This window comes from Prosopis cineraria, unplaced genomic scaffold (assembly GCF_029017545.1).
Source record: "Prosopis cineraria cultivar Desert tree isolate PC_DT_omini unplaced genomic scaffold, ASM2901754v1 PC13, whole genome shotgun sequence".
Taxonomy (NCBI): domain Eukaryota; kingdom Viridiplantae; phylum Streptophyta; class Magnoliopsida; order Fabales; family Fabaceae; genus Prosopis; species Prosopis cineraria.
Genome location: NW_026555344.1, coordinates 33,210,856 through 33,230,708, shown reverse-complemented (window position 1 = coordinate 33,230,708; position 19,853 = coordinate 33,210,856). Strand labels below are relative to the sequence as shown.

Sequence of the window (19,853 nt, the reverse complement as noted above, 5' to 3'; positions counted from 1 at the left end):
TCTATTTAAATATCTAATAATGAAAACTAATATTCAAATAATGAACATTTTTTTAAGGAATAATAAATAAAGGGTATAATGAAGATACAATCATAGAAACTTCACAATTTCTCATCTTGATAAAATATCTTATATTGGGAATCGAAAGAAGTACTCTTTCCATTTAAAAATGTAAAGCATTTTTAACTAAATTTCACTCCCGAATGAAGTATTTATTTGTTTTCAAACTAATACCATATTTTCATATTTACCTCTATTTAATAGGGTGTGTTATTTTAAAATAAATATAAAGTGATTTTGTCATCGGGGCCGCCTTTGAAAAAAAAATGTAATGATTACACCTTAAAATATTAAAAATGCTTTACATTTTTTAACATCCAACATCTCAAAAAATATATTACATTTTTCAATAGAGCTAGAGTAAAATTTTTTTTTTTGAAAAATATTATTGGAAACTAGTAATAATAATATCTTGAAATTTTGAAAATAAGATGTCTAGGGAAAATTGAACAAAACTTCTACTAAATGTTACTGTATAAATAAGGACATGAAAAAAAAAATTAATCATTTGGTTCTTGTAATTTTGATCCAAGTATAACTCAGTTACTAAACTTTGACTTATTGTAACTTGATTCTTATATTTTGACTTTGCTGTAATTTAGTATCTCAACTTTGACTCTTGTAACTCAATTCCTATAGTTTTAACTAATTGGTCCCTATATTTTAAAAAATAAAATTATTAAGATTAAAAATATTTTAAAATTTAATCTTTACATAGATTAAAAGAGTTTAGTAATTTAAAATATTAGTCCTAAATTTGAACATAATTTTAATCAATATAATTTTATTTTTTAAAATATAGGCACTAATATTTAAATAGTTAAAACTATAGGGACTAAGTTGTAAAAGTTAAAATTAAGAGAATAAGTTATAATTAAGTCAAAGCTATAAGGATTGAGTTAAATATTTGAAAAATATTATAAGTATGGGAAATATTACAACTGAGTTACATAATAGTGAGGGGGCAAATGCACCCCCTCACTTGAAAAATATTACAAGTATGGTATGTAAATTTTGCAGCTATGCACCCACTACTCTTGATATTTTGCACATTCTAAACTAAATAAAAAATATTTGATTTCAAAAACTTATTAGATACTCCATCCGTTTAAAAATGTAAGGTATTTTTAACCGAATCTTATTTTCAATAAAATAATTACTTTCAAACTAACTATATTTTTTCATATTTACCCTTATTAAATATTCTGCAATAAATATAAAGTTATTAATCCATATGGGTACTTTTGAAAAAAAAGGCCATGATTACATCTCTAAAGATTAAAAATGCATAACATTTTTGAATATCTAACTCCTCAAAAAAATATTTTACATTTTTGAACAGAGGGAGTATAAAATAGCTTAATGATTTGCATACGATATAAAGAGTATATTTACATAAAAGATCATATCAACTTAACCTAGTCAATATAATTTTTAAGAAAAAATGATAATCAATTTATTTATGTTACTATAATTTTAGTCCTATATTATATTTATTATTTTTTAAAAAATATTAATTTTTTATTAAATTATCCCGCACCTCTTAACTTCGGCTCTTGGCTCCACTGGTAAGATAGTCAAGTTATCAATGCTCTGTATTATGCCCTAGAGAAAAGGTCATATGTTAGGTCTCATGGTCTTTAGTGGCAATACCTTTTACACCCAACCGGTACGAATCTACACACAGGATATCAGAGCTCCAAGCATGAGACTCAGCCACTTTTTTTTTTTTTTAATAATTACAAAGAAAAAGATATTGTGCATTATTTATACATTAAAACATTGGAAGAAACAATAAGATTTCAAAATATAGGATTGATAGTTAGTTTTCCGCAAAATTTTCTGAAAAGTAATTCATAAATCTTGATTTAAACACTTGAAAATTTTTGAATTTTTTAATATCTATATCAATATTTATAATTAATTTTACAAAAATTTTTATCAGGGCCTAACTATTATAAATTCATTATTTTGAAATCTTAATGTTATTTTTCCTAAAACATTCGTGTCTTTTTTTTTTTAACAGTCGTACCCTCCCCTATTTATAACATTCACATGACCTCTAGTTATTATTTATATAATGGTTAAGAAGTCATTTTAATTTTCAAATTATCAAGGCAAAATTTATCTTATGGTTTTTTTTAATTAGTTGACTCGGTTATAACTTCATTTCTAAAATTTAGTTGAATGTACTCAGTTATTCAAGTTTTAGTCAGTTAATCCTTTACAATCCCATCTTGAGAGAATTACAATTATCCATGCTTGATTATTCATGAATTATTAATATTGACCAATCAATACTTCATTACCGTAGGGAGGTATGAGTATGCTTTTCACTTTTGACGTACCGTGCGTTCTCACATGCAAAATTGGACTTTTTTTTTTTTTTTTGGTCTTGATCTTACACATGCGAAATTTAAACATGGCATGATGGCAAGCGATAATAAATAGAGGGAAAATAACGCTGCGAAGTTGGGACCATATACCACGTTTTAATTATTCTAAAGATAAAATTACTATGACAAATAATTTATGATACCGAATGCTTCTTGAGGAATAATTTAAAGACAAAAATATTACCTCAACTTAAATCTACTTGACATGATAGGTGACATTTTTATTCAAACTCAAGACTCAGTTATCATATTTAACAGTTAACGTTAGCTAATTAAAGTCAGTGTCAAATATGTTATGTTTTAATTATTTTAGGAGAAAAACTGCTACGACAAATAGTCTAGGATATAGGGTGCTTTTAAGAAAATAATTCAGGGGCAAAATGCATCTTAATCCTAAATTTTAAGATAAGGTTAATGATATTTAAGAGGTTATCTTTGATTATAATGAAATATATTGGAAGTTTATAAATAGAATTAAGAATAACTCCATTCAAATTGTCTCAAGACTACACTTATATATGATTTATTCTATGACTCATTGCTTATTCTTAAAAATCTAGGAAAAAAAATATACACTAACAAGTATGAGTTAGCATTGCACATGCACCATATATGGATTCAAAAGTCTATGATTTCCATGCCTCTTTTTCCTCCCTCCATTCCTCTTTCAAATCAATACAATACTATACATGCATTTTATTTTGAATGCAGCTGATCTTATTCTTGAAAATTATACTTTCTTAATTTTATTTACAAGTCACTTTTAATAATATGTTTTAATAGAAATCAAGGAAAGCTTTAAATTTTTTTAATTTTTCCTAAATATTTAACAAATTTCTAACTTTATCCCTACTAAACTTATATTTTAACTTTAAATCATGTTTACTCTTACCAACATTTAGTAAACGCTTGAAAAGAAAAATTTATGATAAAAATTTCATGAAATGACCAGAATAAGTACTATTTTTATTCTACCTCATTGGCATATTGGCAGAGGCAGCAGCAAGGGATCATCATGCTACCTCACTGGCAATTGCTTCCACTCACGTTTGCAGAAATTACATGCAAAGCATATAAAATTTACCATTTTTGACCCCCACTGGTTTTAATATTTTGACCACTAGATTCCACTTCTAATAGTTTGCCCTTTTAATTACCCCACTAATGCAGGGTTTTGGATCCGCCACTGGCAACAGCAAAACTTGCTACAAAGTCATCAATATTCTTGTCAGTACTTCCACCTTCATCACAAGCCTTAGCAGCAAGAGTCTTCCATTTGATGGCATTCCTCTTCATCTCTTTCCCTCTTTCACTCTGCATCACTTCCTGTATGCATTTCTTCAGTTTTTCTCTTCTCACAATTCCTTTCTCATCAGCTTCAGCTTTCACTCCCATCTTCCACACATCTTTTATGTACTTTGCATCTGTGGGTTGGTCTGTCCACTGAGGAACCGCCACCATTGGAACCCCTAAGCTCACAGCTTCCAATGTTGAGTTCCATCCACAATGTGTCACAAAGCAACCAACAGCTTCATGATTTAACACTTGTAGTTGAGGACACCATGTGACCACAAAACCCATCTTGTTCTGTGAAATGTCTAGAAGGTACTTGGGAAGCTTAGGTTTCTCTGTATCTCTAACTACCCATAAGAAATAAGTTCCACTGTCGTTCAAGCCCCAAGCTATTTCCTCCATTTGATCAATGTCAAGAACTGCTAAACTGCCAAATGCGACATAAACGACCGATCCAGCTGGCTTGTCGTTTAACCATTTCATGCAAACTTCGTCTTCTTCCTTGTAGAAGCTGAAACCATAGGCGTTGTCATCCTTGAATCTTTTGTCTAAGAACTTTGATGGTATGGTTGGTCCTATGGTCTTTAGAGGGAAGATTTTTGATTGCCAATCAGCCACCTAAGGTGTCTCAGAGGATATATAATGATCAGCTTTCAATAGTAGGACACACACACACACCCACCCGCCCACTCATTGGATGCATTAATGAACAGTGAAAATCAAGACTTTCCATCCAAAATAATAAACCAAGCTTCTTTGAAATTAATAAAGTCATTAAGAGAGTCTGAAATATATTTTTTAACAAATGTATAGTGTATACCTCGGTTGTTTCACCCAATGATGACTTGTCAATTAATTCGTTGAAAATTTTTCATCTTCTTTTTCTTTTCAATGACAATTCTGATCTTGTTTCAATATTATATTCATCTTTGCAGTGACAATACATCTATAAAATTTTATTTATAGGAAATAATAATTTTTAACAATTTAGTGATGATAAGATTAATTGTTAAATATACTAGTTTTTTTTTTATTTTTAGAATGACCCAATACTACGTAGCAGCCAAGAGGTCGCTTTTATTTGAAAATATAAATTGATTGTCATTGATGAATGAAAACAAAAAATTAAAAAGGTGCTTTATTTCAAAAATAAAGTCAATTAAATTTGAAATAATTCCATATAAGATTTTATTTTATTTTAAAAAAACACTCTAGTCCATGAAGAATTTCTCTTGAAATGGCATCATTGACTTACATAAAAAAGGAGAGAATATCGATGAAAGACCCGGAAAGAATTTAATATCAGGAGAGGGACCCTAAACTGATCGAATACAACAATAACTTCACTTATACATTAATTTGTTAATTAATGTTTGCATATTGAAAGTCCTTGTCAAATATTAAATTTTTTCAGGCTTTTTCATTGATATTCTCCCTAAAAGAAATTAACAAGTGTTACTGACCTGTGGCTCAAGCTCATAGAAGGAATTACAAAGCACCCAATCAGCTTTCTCAATATTATAGAACCGATTCACAAACATTTTCGTGAAACCTGGATAAGCCCCCAAAACATGCAAGAAAGATGGCAAGTCAGAAACAGCAAGTGTTGGCAACGCAGGAAGTGAAATCTCAGACTTATCATCAGTCACAGGAATCTTCAAGTTTCCATGATAAACATGGTAATATATGCTGTTCACTGCACAAGATTGAGTGAAGAACACAGCTCCCATAATCCCAAACTTCTTGGTCACCTCAAGAGCCCAAGGAATGTACGAATCATACACAACACAGTCAATTGAATTCCCTGAACTTGTGAGTCTCTGTAAGAGTTCTTCGAAAGTCTTTGGCCCGACATCCCAGAACCGGTCAATGTAGGCTATGTCGCTTCCGGCCGCAGCGAGCCCGCCTTCGTCGAAGCCGTCAGAGATGCTCCTGAGAGCTATAGATGTGGATTTGAATTGTAAGGTGTTGCAGAGGAAGCGAGAGGTTGCGAATGTGACTCTCACACCTTTATAATTCAGACGCTTTGAGAGTTGAAGCATCGGGTTGACATGCCCTTGTGTTGGAAAAACCAAAACTAAACAATGAGGTATTCTGTTTTGTCTGATCTCTTCCATGGTTCTTCCTTTGCTTGAAACTACCTGAGATTTGCGTGAGTATGTATATACTTCTTGTTCAATTTATAGTATAGAAAGAATATTAATTTTAATCTTATTTATAAGGTATTTCACTATTTTCTATATTCATCTTTATATTTTTATCCTCATTAAATGTTAGAAAAAATTATTAACAATAATTTTATCTTTATCACGGATATAGGTAAAAACTTATTAAATTTTAATATAAAATCAATGAGATCTAATTTTTTTAATTTTAAATATATGGCATGATTTATAAATATCAACAAAGAATGTATGATTAGAGTGTCGGCTTTTTTTTTTTTTTTGGCCAACCACTTTGTGTGGTTGCAATAAATTTCATTTTTCTCTACCTATCCTGCCGAGGTTGACTTCAATTTGCATTATCTATCATTTTGTTCTATTCCCAATAGTGAGGTGGACAAAAAATGTAAGAAACCAGCTTATATGACATTGAAAATGGATTTTTATTTTTAAATCATTTTCAATATATTTTATTAGTACTTAAAAGTTAAAATTTATTAATTCTATTTAAAAATTTAATAAATTTTAAATTTTATCCATATTGAAAATACTGTACATACATCAAAAATGTATTTTATTTTATCATTAACATTTAAAACAAAATAATTATTATAAAAATATAATGACATATTTATAAATAAGATAAAAAGTGTCAACTTTCCTGTAGAACTGGGGAGAATATTAAGATAGTGATATTCATAATAATATATTATTTATGCATAATTTGTTTGGTTGTTGGAATTGGATTCATTAATGAAAGGAAATAGAGGGATGAAATAGAAAAAAATATAATATAATAACTCTGTAGAATTGAACTTGTGTCATGTAAAAATGTTTATCGTAATATATTGTGTCTCCTGTCTGAAAATATAAAATTTTTATTTTTAGTTGTATTTGAATGGAATAAAAAATGGAAAGAAAAAAGATAGAATTATTCTTTGTTGTAGAAAATATAATAATTTATGATTTTGATCCAAAAATTGTATGTAACTTTTATATAATTAATTATCATATATAATAAGGACAATAATTTTAGAATTAATTAGACTAACCAACTATCTGTTTGGTATAAAAATATTTTCATTTTTTTAATATATAAAAGAGCATGATGCATAATCTTATATTTTTGTTAATTTTATTTAATTTTATTCTATTCATTTAATTTTTTTTTACCAAAAAAACACTAACGTATTCTTTAATTTTTTATCGTAATATTTCACCTCTCAAATGAGTTACTTAAAAAGATACTCATGCTATAGGAAGTGATTGAATTCTTTTCCATCCTTATTAGTAATGGTAGTAATAATTTACATCTAGTAAAATTGATGAATTTAGCAAGTTTAATAAAATTTATATTTAATATGAGTTTACGAGTGAGTTGACATAATTTTTCAAGTTAAAAATATAAAAAATGATAAACTCAGAGAATCAACTCACGAGTTTAACAAAATTTATATCTAATTTGAATTTATAAATGAGTTAATATGATTTTGTAAGTTAGAAATATAAAAGTGATTAACTCAAAAAGTCAACTTAAGAGTTTGAAAACAAGGACCAGATATATGTTACTATGATGAATTTGGTTAATCATTTAAAAAAGTAATTATTTAATAAATCTATACTACTTAGATTTTATTTAACTATAAACTATAAAGTTTAGTTTTTAAATTTTTCTGAAACATCATTTTAGGGGACATTTTAATATTCTGTTGTGATATTAGAATTTGTTTATAATAAAAAAAATTAAGTAATCAAGGTGCATCATGCGACTTCACCAAAATCAAGGCATACTTTCAATTTTTAAGATCAAAATAATGCTTATTAAAATATTTACAAATTATTCACCGATAAGATTGTCATCTTGATAACAATATCGTTACGTAATCTTAAAACATTTCATGATTCGATCGATTTTACGATTTAACTGCATCCAGTCACATAAAATCCAAAACAAAAACCGAGATAGATGTTATGCCAAAAAAGAGGACCCCACAATGCTACCAAACAAGTTCCAAACTACTTCCTTCCCCTCAAATTATAAAATACTTTTAGATAAAATTTTATATATTAATAAATCTTATTAAATATACTTAACAATTTTATTTTTTTAAATAAAAATATAATCCCTCCATTTTTATATATAGAAGAAAAAATCATATCACACTGTTTAAAAAAGTTGGTTAACCATAGTAATCAACATTGTTAAACTTGAAAATTTAAGTAAACTCGTGATAAGTATGTAAACTCAAAATATAAATTTGAATCGTAAACTCACAAGAGTTTACCTCTATTAATGAATGACCTTTAAAAGTAAATGATTAAATAATTAAAATATAAAATATGATCATAATTTAATTTAAATATATTTTAAATATATATCATTGAAATTAAATCTATCTACATTTATATATTATTATACTCAACAGAAAAATTTTAAAATAGGGCAACTTATTTTCAGTAATTTTTTCTTTTTTATTAATATTATTTTTTTAGTTTTATTTTTATTAAATTGGGTCCTACTTTTTCTATGAACCAAGTTTTATATAGTATACCTATTCTGTTCAATAAGTTTATGAGTAGATTAGCATGATTTTATAAGTTAAAAAACATAAAAATGGTAAACTCGAGAAGTTAACTCGTGAGTTTAGCTGAGTTTTATCTACTCTGAGTTTATGAATAAGTTAACACAATTTTGTAAGATAAAAATGTAAAAATAATAAACTTGAAGAGTTAACTCAAGAGTTTGACAACAGTGATAGTAATTATGTTTGAAAATAAAAAAATTAGACTAAAATACCCTATGTTAATCAACATAAACATGCATTAATTATTTCTCGTTAATGTAAATTATGATAGGTGATTTTAGAAAGATGTAATAAATGTTTATTGAAATATGTGATTTTTCTTATATAAAAAAAAGTAAAAAGTGATAGTTTCTCCTACAAATAGAAACAAAGGGAGTAAACTTTTAAAAATACCCATCATTTAATATATTTAAAAGAGAAGGAACAGAAATTAATTATAAAAAGAGAAAGGGTAATATTGAAATTGGTGCATTTAATGAAATCTTAATCTATTCAAAGTATCTTGTATTTTAAGATAGAAAATTTTTTTAAAAGTATCTTATAATTTAAAATATAAGAAGTATTACTAAACTGGAGTACCCTACAATACTGTATACGTAAACACAACTTCAAGAGAGACGTAAATGCAAGCACTACTCATCCTAATTTTTTAGCCGCCCGGGGTAGGAAAACGTTGGTCTCATGCATGCATAAACCCAACTTCTTTGAAAGCAATGCTTTGCACGCAAGGATAAATTTGAAACCATGTGAGGCCTAGTGAAATGAGTTAGCTTTTCGTGACGTTACAAATTAATATTTAACTTTTCATTGAAAATGTGCCTTTATTTAACTCCAACCTTGCCTCGAATAGGTGTGAGGGTGGGCATAATGGATATGAAATTTTAGATTTTGCATCCATCTTTTTAATATTTTGAATATTAAATCCATTTGATTCTCCAATCTTCAATCCAAATTTTTTAACTTTTTAACTCAAAGTCCAGTAGCATAATAAATTTAAATAGTTGATTTTTTAATTATTAAATTATTTTTAAAATTATTAGTTTTTTCATAAAAAGTATAAAAAAGTATTATTTAGGTTACTAAATCTACTCACTCAAAAAGTGTTCCAATTATAATTATTGAATTTTATTAACACTTCAAAAATTTCAAAACAACCTTCATGATCAAAACTTCTCTCACAGATATTATTTTATCCAAAAATTTAAAATTTAATACTTTTTGAGTATTATGATAAAATTTTTTGTAACCACTGGATTAAACTAACAATTATCATATCAAGAGGGACACTTCATGAATGGATTGATTTGTGCTGCTCATCAAAGTTAAAAGAAACAACAATGAAAACGTGACCACTAAGTCAAAGATAACGGGAATTAATTAATTGCCTTGGGTCCCATATTAAAAGGATTTGAGACTCGAACATCAAAATCAGCATTATGTGAAACGATGAAAAGTTCATCTACCTAACATGATTGTAGGTTTTCTTGACAAAAAACATTGTACATTTGGGTTTCTCCCCTAAAATCATTGAAGAGTTTGATACAGAAGGAATAATACAGAAAGGGGAGAGAGAGAGAGGAAAGAGAGAAGAATAGAATATAAAAGAGAGAAAGAGAGATAAGAAAATTTGGGTAATATGATCACTCCATTGGAATAGCCAAAAGGATAAGGATTACAAAGGTATCTTTGGTATTTATAGGCTCCTAATCCTTATAACAACGCAATGGTTATTTTCCTTAACTAACTTTAATTCACTAACAGTAACAAACCTCTCAATATTACAATTACATGACAGAGTTCAACAAATTTAAGTCAAATTGTTGATGATGGGGACGATCAAATGGGGATCATCTTAAGTCTAAACTTTGTGAACCAATAATATTTTCATTTTTTCCTGTTTTTTTGGAAATAAAAAAAAGAATAGGTGTGTTAAATGGTGAAGGTTAATTAATTTCACCAATCTAGAGAATCCTCATTAAGGAGGGACGACTAGAATCAATATCAAATCAAAGATGAAATAGAAAGTCCAAACTCTTTGCCTAACTTAACATGATTTTTATGTTTGGATCCTACTTAAGTTACACTAGGAGCCTATAAAAATGATGGTTTTTGGAAGAAAATGCATGGACGTGGATCACATTGGGAGAATCATAGTTAGGTCTTAAAATATTAAATTAACACCAGTTAAACCTCTGACAAATTTTTTTTTTAAAAATAAATTGAAAATATCAATCCACATTATTATAAATTTAGGAGTTTCAATTGAAAATATGTATTTGAATACCAAATATAATTTTAAAATTGTAATAAAAATTTCTGTTTGTAACTATTTGATTTAATACTTATAATTCATTTTGTAAAATTTTTTGTCAAGGATCTAACTATCATTAATTCATTCATTTAAAACCTAGTAACTGTTATTCTCCCTATAAAAAACGTTTAACATTTATCTTCCTTGCGTTGTTCTATATATCTGCTTATCCAATAAAGTACATCCTTCAACTTGTTTTTTTTTTAATTATTTGATTATTGTTTTTAAAAATATATATGAATATTTTTAAAAACAATACTTACGGACTTGAGCCATATAGGCTGAGCCTATAAGTTAGAGTTGAACTAGCCCTTATTAACAGTTCTAGTTGTAAACTCTTAAATGTAGAAGTGGCTCTTCCAACATAATTTTTATTATTTTTAGAATCTTCTTTTAGAAGCTAAGCATGAATATATTTTAGCGGATAAATTTGTTTCCAATTTTTTGTTATTGTAAAAAATATTTTTATGTAAAAAAGTACACAACAGTATTATGTTTGCGTTATTCTTATTTAATTATAATTATCATTTTCGTTCATAAAGGTATAAAATTATAAAAATAATTAATTACTCTAATTTTATCTCATGTCAAGTATTAAAAAAAGCTTTCAAAATTTCTCTGATATACATATTAAAAATTAGAGGGAGTAATTTTTTTTAATTGCCCAAGGCATCCCTGTAGCTGGTAGTCACGAAATTAATCTGTCAAGAAATTTGAGCATCATTTAAGGGGTTATTCTCTTTCAAGTAATATTTTTTCATGCACACCTCCAGAAATTAAACCTTGAAATAATACTTATGGGGCTCAAATTGCTATCAACTGTGTCACATATACTTGCTAACCAAAGGGAGTATTTAAGCTCGAAAGTGATATATCATAAATTTCATATAAAGTCATCCATCTAACTCTGGAGTTTCTGTGTAGAGAAAATTAATGGGAGGTTAATGGTGGGAAGAAGAAAACAAAGGGGGAATTTATATTTTCATGTTTTCTCTCAATAAAATCCTTTTAAAAAAATATTTCATGTTGATATTTTTTTTCCATTCAGGGATATTTTCTTTTTTTTGCCATCTATGGATGTTATCTCTTTTTCTATATATCTTAAAAATTCCATTCCATTAGTTAATTAAATACAAATACTGGATCCATTTATTCTTGGAAATAAATTCTCTGAAGTTGAAATCCATTATTTTCTATAATTTTTTAATATTTTTAATATTTTATTTTTATAAAACATAAAATCTTTTCTTTTTTAAAAATAAACTTCATGAAGTTTAGGGATTCTTAATTTCAGAGTTTACCCATTTAATTTTAGGAAACATAGAAATTAAGTACCGCTGGAGAAAATTTATATCAATTAATGACTAATTCTTGTCAAAACCCAAATGAAAAATAAGTTCGAATAGACTGTTATTAATTTAAAATGAATTGTTAAGTTCAAAGGGATACTTGTTGATAAAAGATTAATCCGTGTTAATAAGTATTTATATGAGTTTTAACAATAAGCGATCCTTAACTGATATAAATTTATCTTGATGCTTTTCTTTAATTTTATTCGTTCAACAAATCCTTCCTGCCTATAAATGTGACCTGAAAACATTTTTCCGTCCACTTTTTATTATTAAAAAACTGAGAGAAAACTAGAACATGGGAACAGCTTTTCTTCGTTTTAGCATCGCGGTCAACCGAGCTCTAATAAGTTATTTCCTTTATTTGAGGTGAGATCTGAATAAATTTATAGTTAAACTTTTTTCATTCTCAATTTCTTGTCAATATTCACTATGTCTAAATTTTTATCAATACAATTGTTATATTTTTAATGTAAGATACTAATGTGTCAAATTTTTCATTCACAAAATTAATTGCTTCTTTAGATAAATTCCAATTCATTATGCCATAATTTCGTTCACAGTCTCAATTATTAATTGATTTGAATCACAGAATCACCAATTGAAAAGGACACATTAATATAAAGCATCAAACATGCGTAACATGCATATATACCTTGCAACGTCATTTCGTCCATTCCATCAAAAATTAAACAAAAAACCTTCATATAATAAAATCATATATTACAGAAAATCTAAATTCATTTTTTTACAAGAATTCATGCATACTACATAGAGACAGAGAAAGTAATGCCTCTTGAAATTGATTGTCTACAGGCACAATTTAATTTATTTTTTGCGCCCAATATCACTTTTTCACTCGTATCTCTCTCTCTCTAGAGCATTCTACATGAACGTATTTAATTTTATAGACGTAGGAGATCCCAATCAATCCCAAAAAACCTTACATGCAATTTTTTTTAATAAAATACAATAGGAGGTAAAAAAAAATTTGGAGTAAAAAACAGAAAGGATTAATTAGATATATGAGTTCATTGATAAAATCATAACCCATAATTGCTAAACATTCTATGGGAGGTCCCATAAGATAGAATTTTAATGTGATGGTTAGAAAAATGTGCATTACATACCAGCCAATCAATACAGGTATTAGTTTTTCTGAAAACATAGTCATAAAATACCTCTCACACTATCAGAAAAATAGAATTTAGTGAGGGAGATATCTCTCGCAAAATGCCATTTTCCTTCACTAAAATACATTTTAATCCTTTGCTAAATTTGCAGCCAAAAAACAATTCGCTAAATTTATCAAGGGATCTTATTTCCCTCGGTAGTGAGCAAGAGATTCAGTCCCTCATTAATTTTTTAGCAAGGGCCACATCCGTTGCTAATACTATTGAAAAGTTGACAATGTTCTCAAGATCCCTCATGGGATGAAGCCTTCGTTAAATCCCTCACTAAAGATTTTATAATTTAAAAAAAATTCGTTACTTCCTTGCTAATTTAATATATCAAATCTTTGGTCAATTTGCAAATTTGCAATATTTTAGTTTCTGTATAGCTACATTGCTAATTATACATTTAAATTTCTAATCACAATCCATAATCACATTAATATAACAAAAATTCAATACTACATTAATTATAGTTATAAAGTTCAAACTATTTCATGCATAGAGTTGAGCAAAATATAAAGGAGTACATAGAAAGTTCAAAGCACTTGTACTAAAGTTATTTTGGACAATCATAATTAAAATCTTGTTGCCTAGAGGAATTTAAGCTGTTGGCATTTTGCTGTGGAGTTGAAACCCTTTCACCCAAAGTTTGGATAGCCCAAATATGTCTTGCTGTCTAGAAAGTCACATTGTTGGATCATATATTTTGATGATTGTAAAATCAAGAGAAGATGTATTTGTTATATATGCAGATATAAAAAATCATGGATGATGAAAAATTTTAGTAGGACAAGTCATTTAAATTCTCTTAGATTCAATGTAAAAACTTTCAGAGCTTAATCACTTTTCATAGTCATTAACATGAATGCATCATAAGTCTCATTTATATACATTAAGACTCATTTAAGTACAACCAAGCTTGCAAGATATGTCATTCTAATGTGTTGAGGTTCATAAAAGCTGAATTTTGTAAGGGTTGCAGATTCACGTATGATTCTGCTTGGTTACTCATGAGAATCACCATGTTGGGCACACTAATTGACGGACCATGCAAGAGTTAGGAAGTGTTTCATGTGTAATTTGTCATTTGTATTATGTGATGCCTTAAACTTTACCTTTGTATGCAAAATCATGTGAGATAGCCATTAGTATCCATGCAAGTTTTAGCAGATGTGTTTTATCACTATATGTCTTAAGCCATTTCATGCATGAGAGCTGATAGTAGCCATACGTGATTTGTCAATTGTTAATCACATATTGTTATATTGAGTCTTAAGTCATTTCAAGTTAAGTTCAATTTTCTCAAATGTATGATCTATAATTCACACATCTATATTTTTTTATCATGCAAAATATTGCTTGAATCCATTGCATTTTCACGTGTGATTTATGCTCAGGCTAGTTTAAATCTTAGTGTAGCCACATTCAATTGGGACAACATATCTCTCTTTCTAGTGCTTTTTCCTTACAAATATAACAATCATTTGTAGATCATTAATGATACAAAAAAAAAAGATTTTACTCTTTTATAAATTAGAACTTATCAATTTTTTAGCATGTAAATGGGAGGGGATAGATCCTCCTGTATGAAGAGATGGATTTAACAATCTATTGCTTGAATTAATTGTTAAAATCTTTTTGGACTTTGGAGTTTTCTAATAGTGCACAAGTTCATTCCAATCAGCTCCATTTATCCACTTTGAAACATAATTTTCATTCCCTTGAGCCTTTTCTTCTTCTTGTTTTTTTTTTTTGCCAATAATATCATTAAGTCATCTACTGCCAATAGCTTCAAAGACATGTCTGATCATCTTTATTTTATTTTTCTCCCAATGATATAATCTCTACAAGCAACGATAAGGTTAGAAGTTACATAAAAAAAGTTTGATAACAAGCCTAGCTGGCTAATTCATGCAAAGAGCTATGTCTATAACTTTGATCCCTTAAAAGGATAGAAACAAAAAATTGCAGAGAGTCATTGAGTTAGCATCGATTTTTCGATTTAAAAATGCAAAGCTCTCTCTTTTTAGAAGACTGAAATTGTCTGTTAATAAAATAAAATTCACAATCACAATGATAAAATACCACCCTCTAAGGAATTGGACAGGTTCCAGTTAGAAACACAACAAGTAACAAACGAACAGCCCAGTCACCATCAGAACATGCTATCTTAGAAAATGAACAAAACAGGAAAGATAAAAAAGGAATAGAGTAGTTTCTATTAGAGAAAATTAGAGTGAGAATCTTGAACTATAATCTCTCCAATAAAATAGTCGAGATTAGTCTCCCATATACAAGATATATATTTGCCAAATGATATCCTAAATACAAAACCTAACTTAATATTTATAGCAAGTCCTAAGGAGATAAATATTACCATAGAGCAAGACACAACGCATAATCTAGCAATAAGGGGATATTTGAGGTTGAGTTTTGGAAGGTGTGACTACGAAGAGATAAGGAGAGTGGTGGGCCATATGATGCTATAGCCGCCAGCACCTTCTCCCGGCACTTTATTCATGTCATATCTAGATATAAGGGTGTGATTGGCATAGAATATGAGATAAACTATTCCTTAAACTTTAGTTAACCAGAGATTAATCTAAAATAGTGATAAATAATTTATACTAATTAATGAGTCACACACACACACAAATATATTTATAAAGTTTGTAAAATCTTAAACATTCTGTAGAAATTTTGGTAGAGTCTTTCTTGTAATTAGGACCTCCAAAATTTCTACAATTAATAAATTTGTTAGCCAATCCAGAAAGGAGCTTAGCTTTATACTAGTAGAATTAACAATAACAAAATAAGATTAGGACATAACTACAGTATACGTGGAGCACTAAGTTATAATAGTATCATATATATTTGCATCAACAAAATAACTTCATGTTCTTCCATTGTTCCAAAAAGCAATAAAGCCATTTAATGATTAGCAGGAGGTGTAAGGCCAACTATAATATTTGAGGCCAATAAAATTTTTCAGTGAGTAACGTTTAAATTTACAGTTGAAAGAAATAATGAAAAGCAGATCAATGAATCAATTATAATTTACTAAAATAATCAATTGAAGATAATATAAACACATGCTTCATAAATATCAACATCAATAATTAGATAAATGTATAAACTATGAATATATAAATCCAAATAAAAATAATTAGAAGTTCAAATTTCCTTTCCTTTTTCTTTCTTTCTTTCATTTTTTTTTACATATACTTAAACACTCTGGAATATATATCATTCAATATAAAATTTATATAATAGTAAACATAGCAGTTTGCTTTTTAAGATCAAATTTAAAGAAAATAAGTTTTAAAATTCTTTCTTTAGTAAGATTTAATCAAAACGATTAACAAGCGTGGACATATAGTCCATGAGGCTAAGTTACCGGCAAGCATGGCTTAAAGCCACGAAATAATCAAGCGTGGCTAGAAGCCACAAAACAAGCATATGTACAAAGCTCACTAAAAACAAGTGTGAGTATAATGCTCATGAATATCCATCCTCCATTCCACGTATATTTTTTCCATGCACAAATCACCGTATTAACAAATTTAAAATCAAATAGAAGTTTAAAAAATAGGATTATTTTGAATAAATAATCAATTTATTGCACATTGAATTCAATAGTATGACTTCTTGATAAAAATAGAATAATTTCAATAATAATCCAATTGAATAAAAATAAGATAAGTAAAATAACATAAATAAAGAGGACTATATAAATCATAAAGAAAATAATAGCAAAGACTTTAAACAAGGTATTAAATAAAGATATTTTAAGAAACATTTTAAGAAAATTTTATTGGGATCCACTCATACAGCTGAGGGATTCCTAAATATTTTAAAATTTACTTTTCTTAACTTTTCACTTTAATTCTAATAATACCTTTAATTTGTTGACAAATAAATCATAATCGTAAAATAATTTATCAAGTAATTTTCAAATCAAATCCAGAAATAAACATTTTAATTTAAAATTGATAGCCACATTTTTATGCTCAAATGTAATTTCTTTAGGTTTTCCTATCAATATTATAAACTTTTTAAACAAGAATATAAATTTCTCTTTCCCTGTTAATAAACTCCAAATTCAACTATATCAATCAATCAACCTTACCCTTCTCTTAAATATTTAAACAAACACCTTGGCTGTTGTCACTCCGCGGAAATAAAGAGTGACCAGCATGAGGTGTGAATTACAGTACCCATCCCCGTAAGCCACACATCTAAAATTCATTTTATTTCTTAAATGTAATCGGTTTTTTACATTGAAATTTTAATATTATTAATACTAATTATTATAATAAAATGCTTCAACATTTTGTAGAAATTTTAGCAAAACCTTCTTTGTAAATAGGATCTTTCAAAATTCTATAATGCAATAATTTTCCTCAACATTGATTTACTAGAGAGCTCAACTCCTTCCAACTAGCAGACAACATATATATATATATATATATATCAAAATAAAACCTTAACTATAGCCTATGTGGAGCATTTAACCATACTTTTCAAAAATAAAATACATAGACCTTTATAATTATACCAAAGAGAGAAATTTCAATCAATTCTCCACCGAGCACGTCTAAAAGTCCTTAGGGGTTGGTAGAAGAATTAGCATCAATTAAGGTATCTGAGATCAAAATAATTTTCTAGTGAATAACATCCCAACAATAAATAATTTAACATGAATAAAAAGGAAAGTTTGAAATAATCATGTAAGTTAAAGAGACAACAATTTTTATTAAAAATTTAATAAACTTCAGAATAAAATGGCTCTATAAAATTTTGAATAAAATCTTAAACTATTGAACTATCATAGCAAATATTAATATCACTTGATTTTAGGAAAGCACATAAATGAAATAAATACTTAGAAATAAATTGTTAAATAAAAACTAATGGGATATGAAATCACCAAATAATTAGATTCATAATTATAGGGACTTATCAAAACAATTAATAAACATGGACACACAGTCTATGATAGTAAATAACCACGTGGCTTTTGCTGTGAAGACATATGTGGACATACAGTCTACGAGGATAAGTAACCAAATGCAGCCGAAACCACGAAATAAATATGAACACACAATCTATAAGGGTAACTAATCAGACGTGGTCAGAACCACGAAATAGACATAGGTACAAGACCTACAAATAACAGACGTGAGAATAAAGCTCACAAAAATCAAATTAGCTAGTCATTAATCATGGCGTGTCAAGAGCCAATAAAACTGCCGTTAGCAACAAGTGTCCTGTATGAAGTCCCTTTAAAATTCAATTTCAAACATACGAGAAAATATTCACCATTAAAATAAAAATTTTATTTTCAATGTCAGACTCACATGAATTGCTTTCTGTACTACTTCAATATTTGGAAGAATGAAATCTCACAATTAAAGTCCAAACTGGTTTTTATTGATTTACTAGCATTTTAAATTTGGTAAAGCTAATTTCACAAAATAAAGTAATTTTAATTGACAAAATATCTTATAATCACATTATTGCTATTAAAATGATTTGTAGAAAAACGTAACATTTTAGTAAAGAAAATTTTGATTTAAAAAATTAGTTGAGACACTATCCACTTACTTGAAATTCTTAAGATTCAAGAATTCACCTCTCAATGTAAATTAAATTTCTCCTCCTCCAAATACTCTATAAATTAAATTAAGATTTTTAAATAAACTTTGTATAAATTCAATTATTTCCTCCCAACATTACCACTATAAAAAAAATTAACTATAATAAGTTTAAAATATCAAGAGCATAATTTTATAAAACTCTCTCAAAAGCCTTAATTCAATATTCCATTAAATACTATCTCCCCTTAATCCTTTTGTCAAATACCAACCATGCTTCATTTCCAACCCATGAGCTTTTAGCATTCCAATCTTTTACCACAAAATTTATTCATAACTATCTATTTCTCAAGAATTCAAATAGTTCGATACTAATTTGATGCTCAAAATCCCTTTGGAATCTTCAACTTAAGTTCTTAGAGCAATAGCACTCAAAAGGAAAATCAAATAAAGCCTTTTTTTAATAAACATATTGTCAAACATCTTATATGCACAATTTTTTGTCTTTTTGGAAGCTCAAACCAACTTCTTTTCTTGGATTATATCTTCCAAAATGCTCTAATATATAAATAAATAAACAAATCAGCTTTTTAATTTCCTTTTCTTCATTGAATAAATCGGTCTTAACTAAAAAAAAAAAAATTAAATCATCGTCTTTCACATTTCACATGGCAGCGCTAAACCAAAAATTCAGCTTTAATTTAACCTCTCTCCTTCTCACACAATCACGGTAGCAACAGCAAAACACAACAAAATTTTGCAACTTTAACATCGTTATTTCTTACATTCACGCGCACAGTAGCAAAACCAACCATGGAAGAAAAAGAGATCAAAGCTGCTTATTTTTAAATGAACCAAAGATGCACGGACAAGGAGAAGAAACAAAACCTCAGCTGAATAGGGAGGAGGATTCAGCAACAAACCT

At 27.8% G+C, this 19,853-nt stretch overlaps 1 protein-coding gene across 1 annotated transcript; it reads right to left on the bottom strand.

Annotated features, from left to right (window-relative positions):
- Nucleotides 1–3,391: 3,391 nt before the first annotated feature.
- Nucleotides 3,392–5,879, bottom strand: LOC129291847 (UDP-glycosyltransferase 74F2-like). Its single transcript, XM_054929399.1, has 2 exons — nt 5,213–5,879; nt 3,392–4,367 (listed from the first exon to the last, which is right to left on the bottom strand). The coding sequence occupies exons 1-2, from the start codon at nt 5,864–5,866 to the stop codon at nt 3,618–3,620; spliced, it is 1,404 nt and encodes a 467-aa protein (XP_054785374.1). The 5' UTR covers nt 5,867–5,879; the 3' UTR covers nt 3,392–3,617.
- Between the last annotated feature and the right edge of the window lie 13,974 nt (nt 5,880–19,853).

Excerpts from the sequence above, each read along its gene's own strand:
- LOC129291847 (XM_054929399.1), bottom strand. The coding sequence starts at position 5,866 with ATGGAAGAGATCAGACAAAACAGAATACCTCATTGTTTAGTTTTGGTT. Across the intron at positions 4,368-5,212 it reads TCTATGAGCTTGAGCCACAG|GTGGCTGATTGGCAATCAAA; the intron begins GTCAGTAACACT and ends GAGACACCTTAG.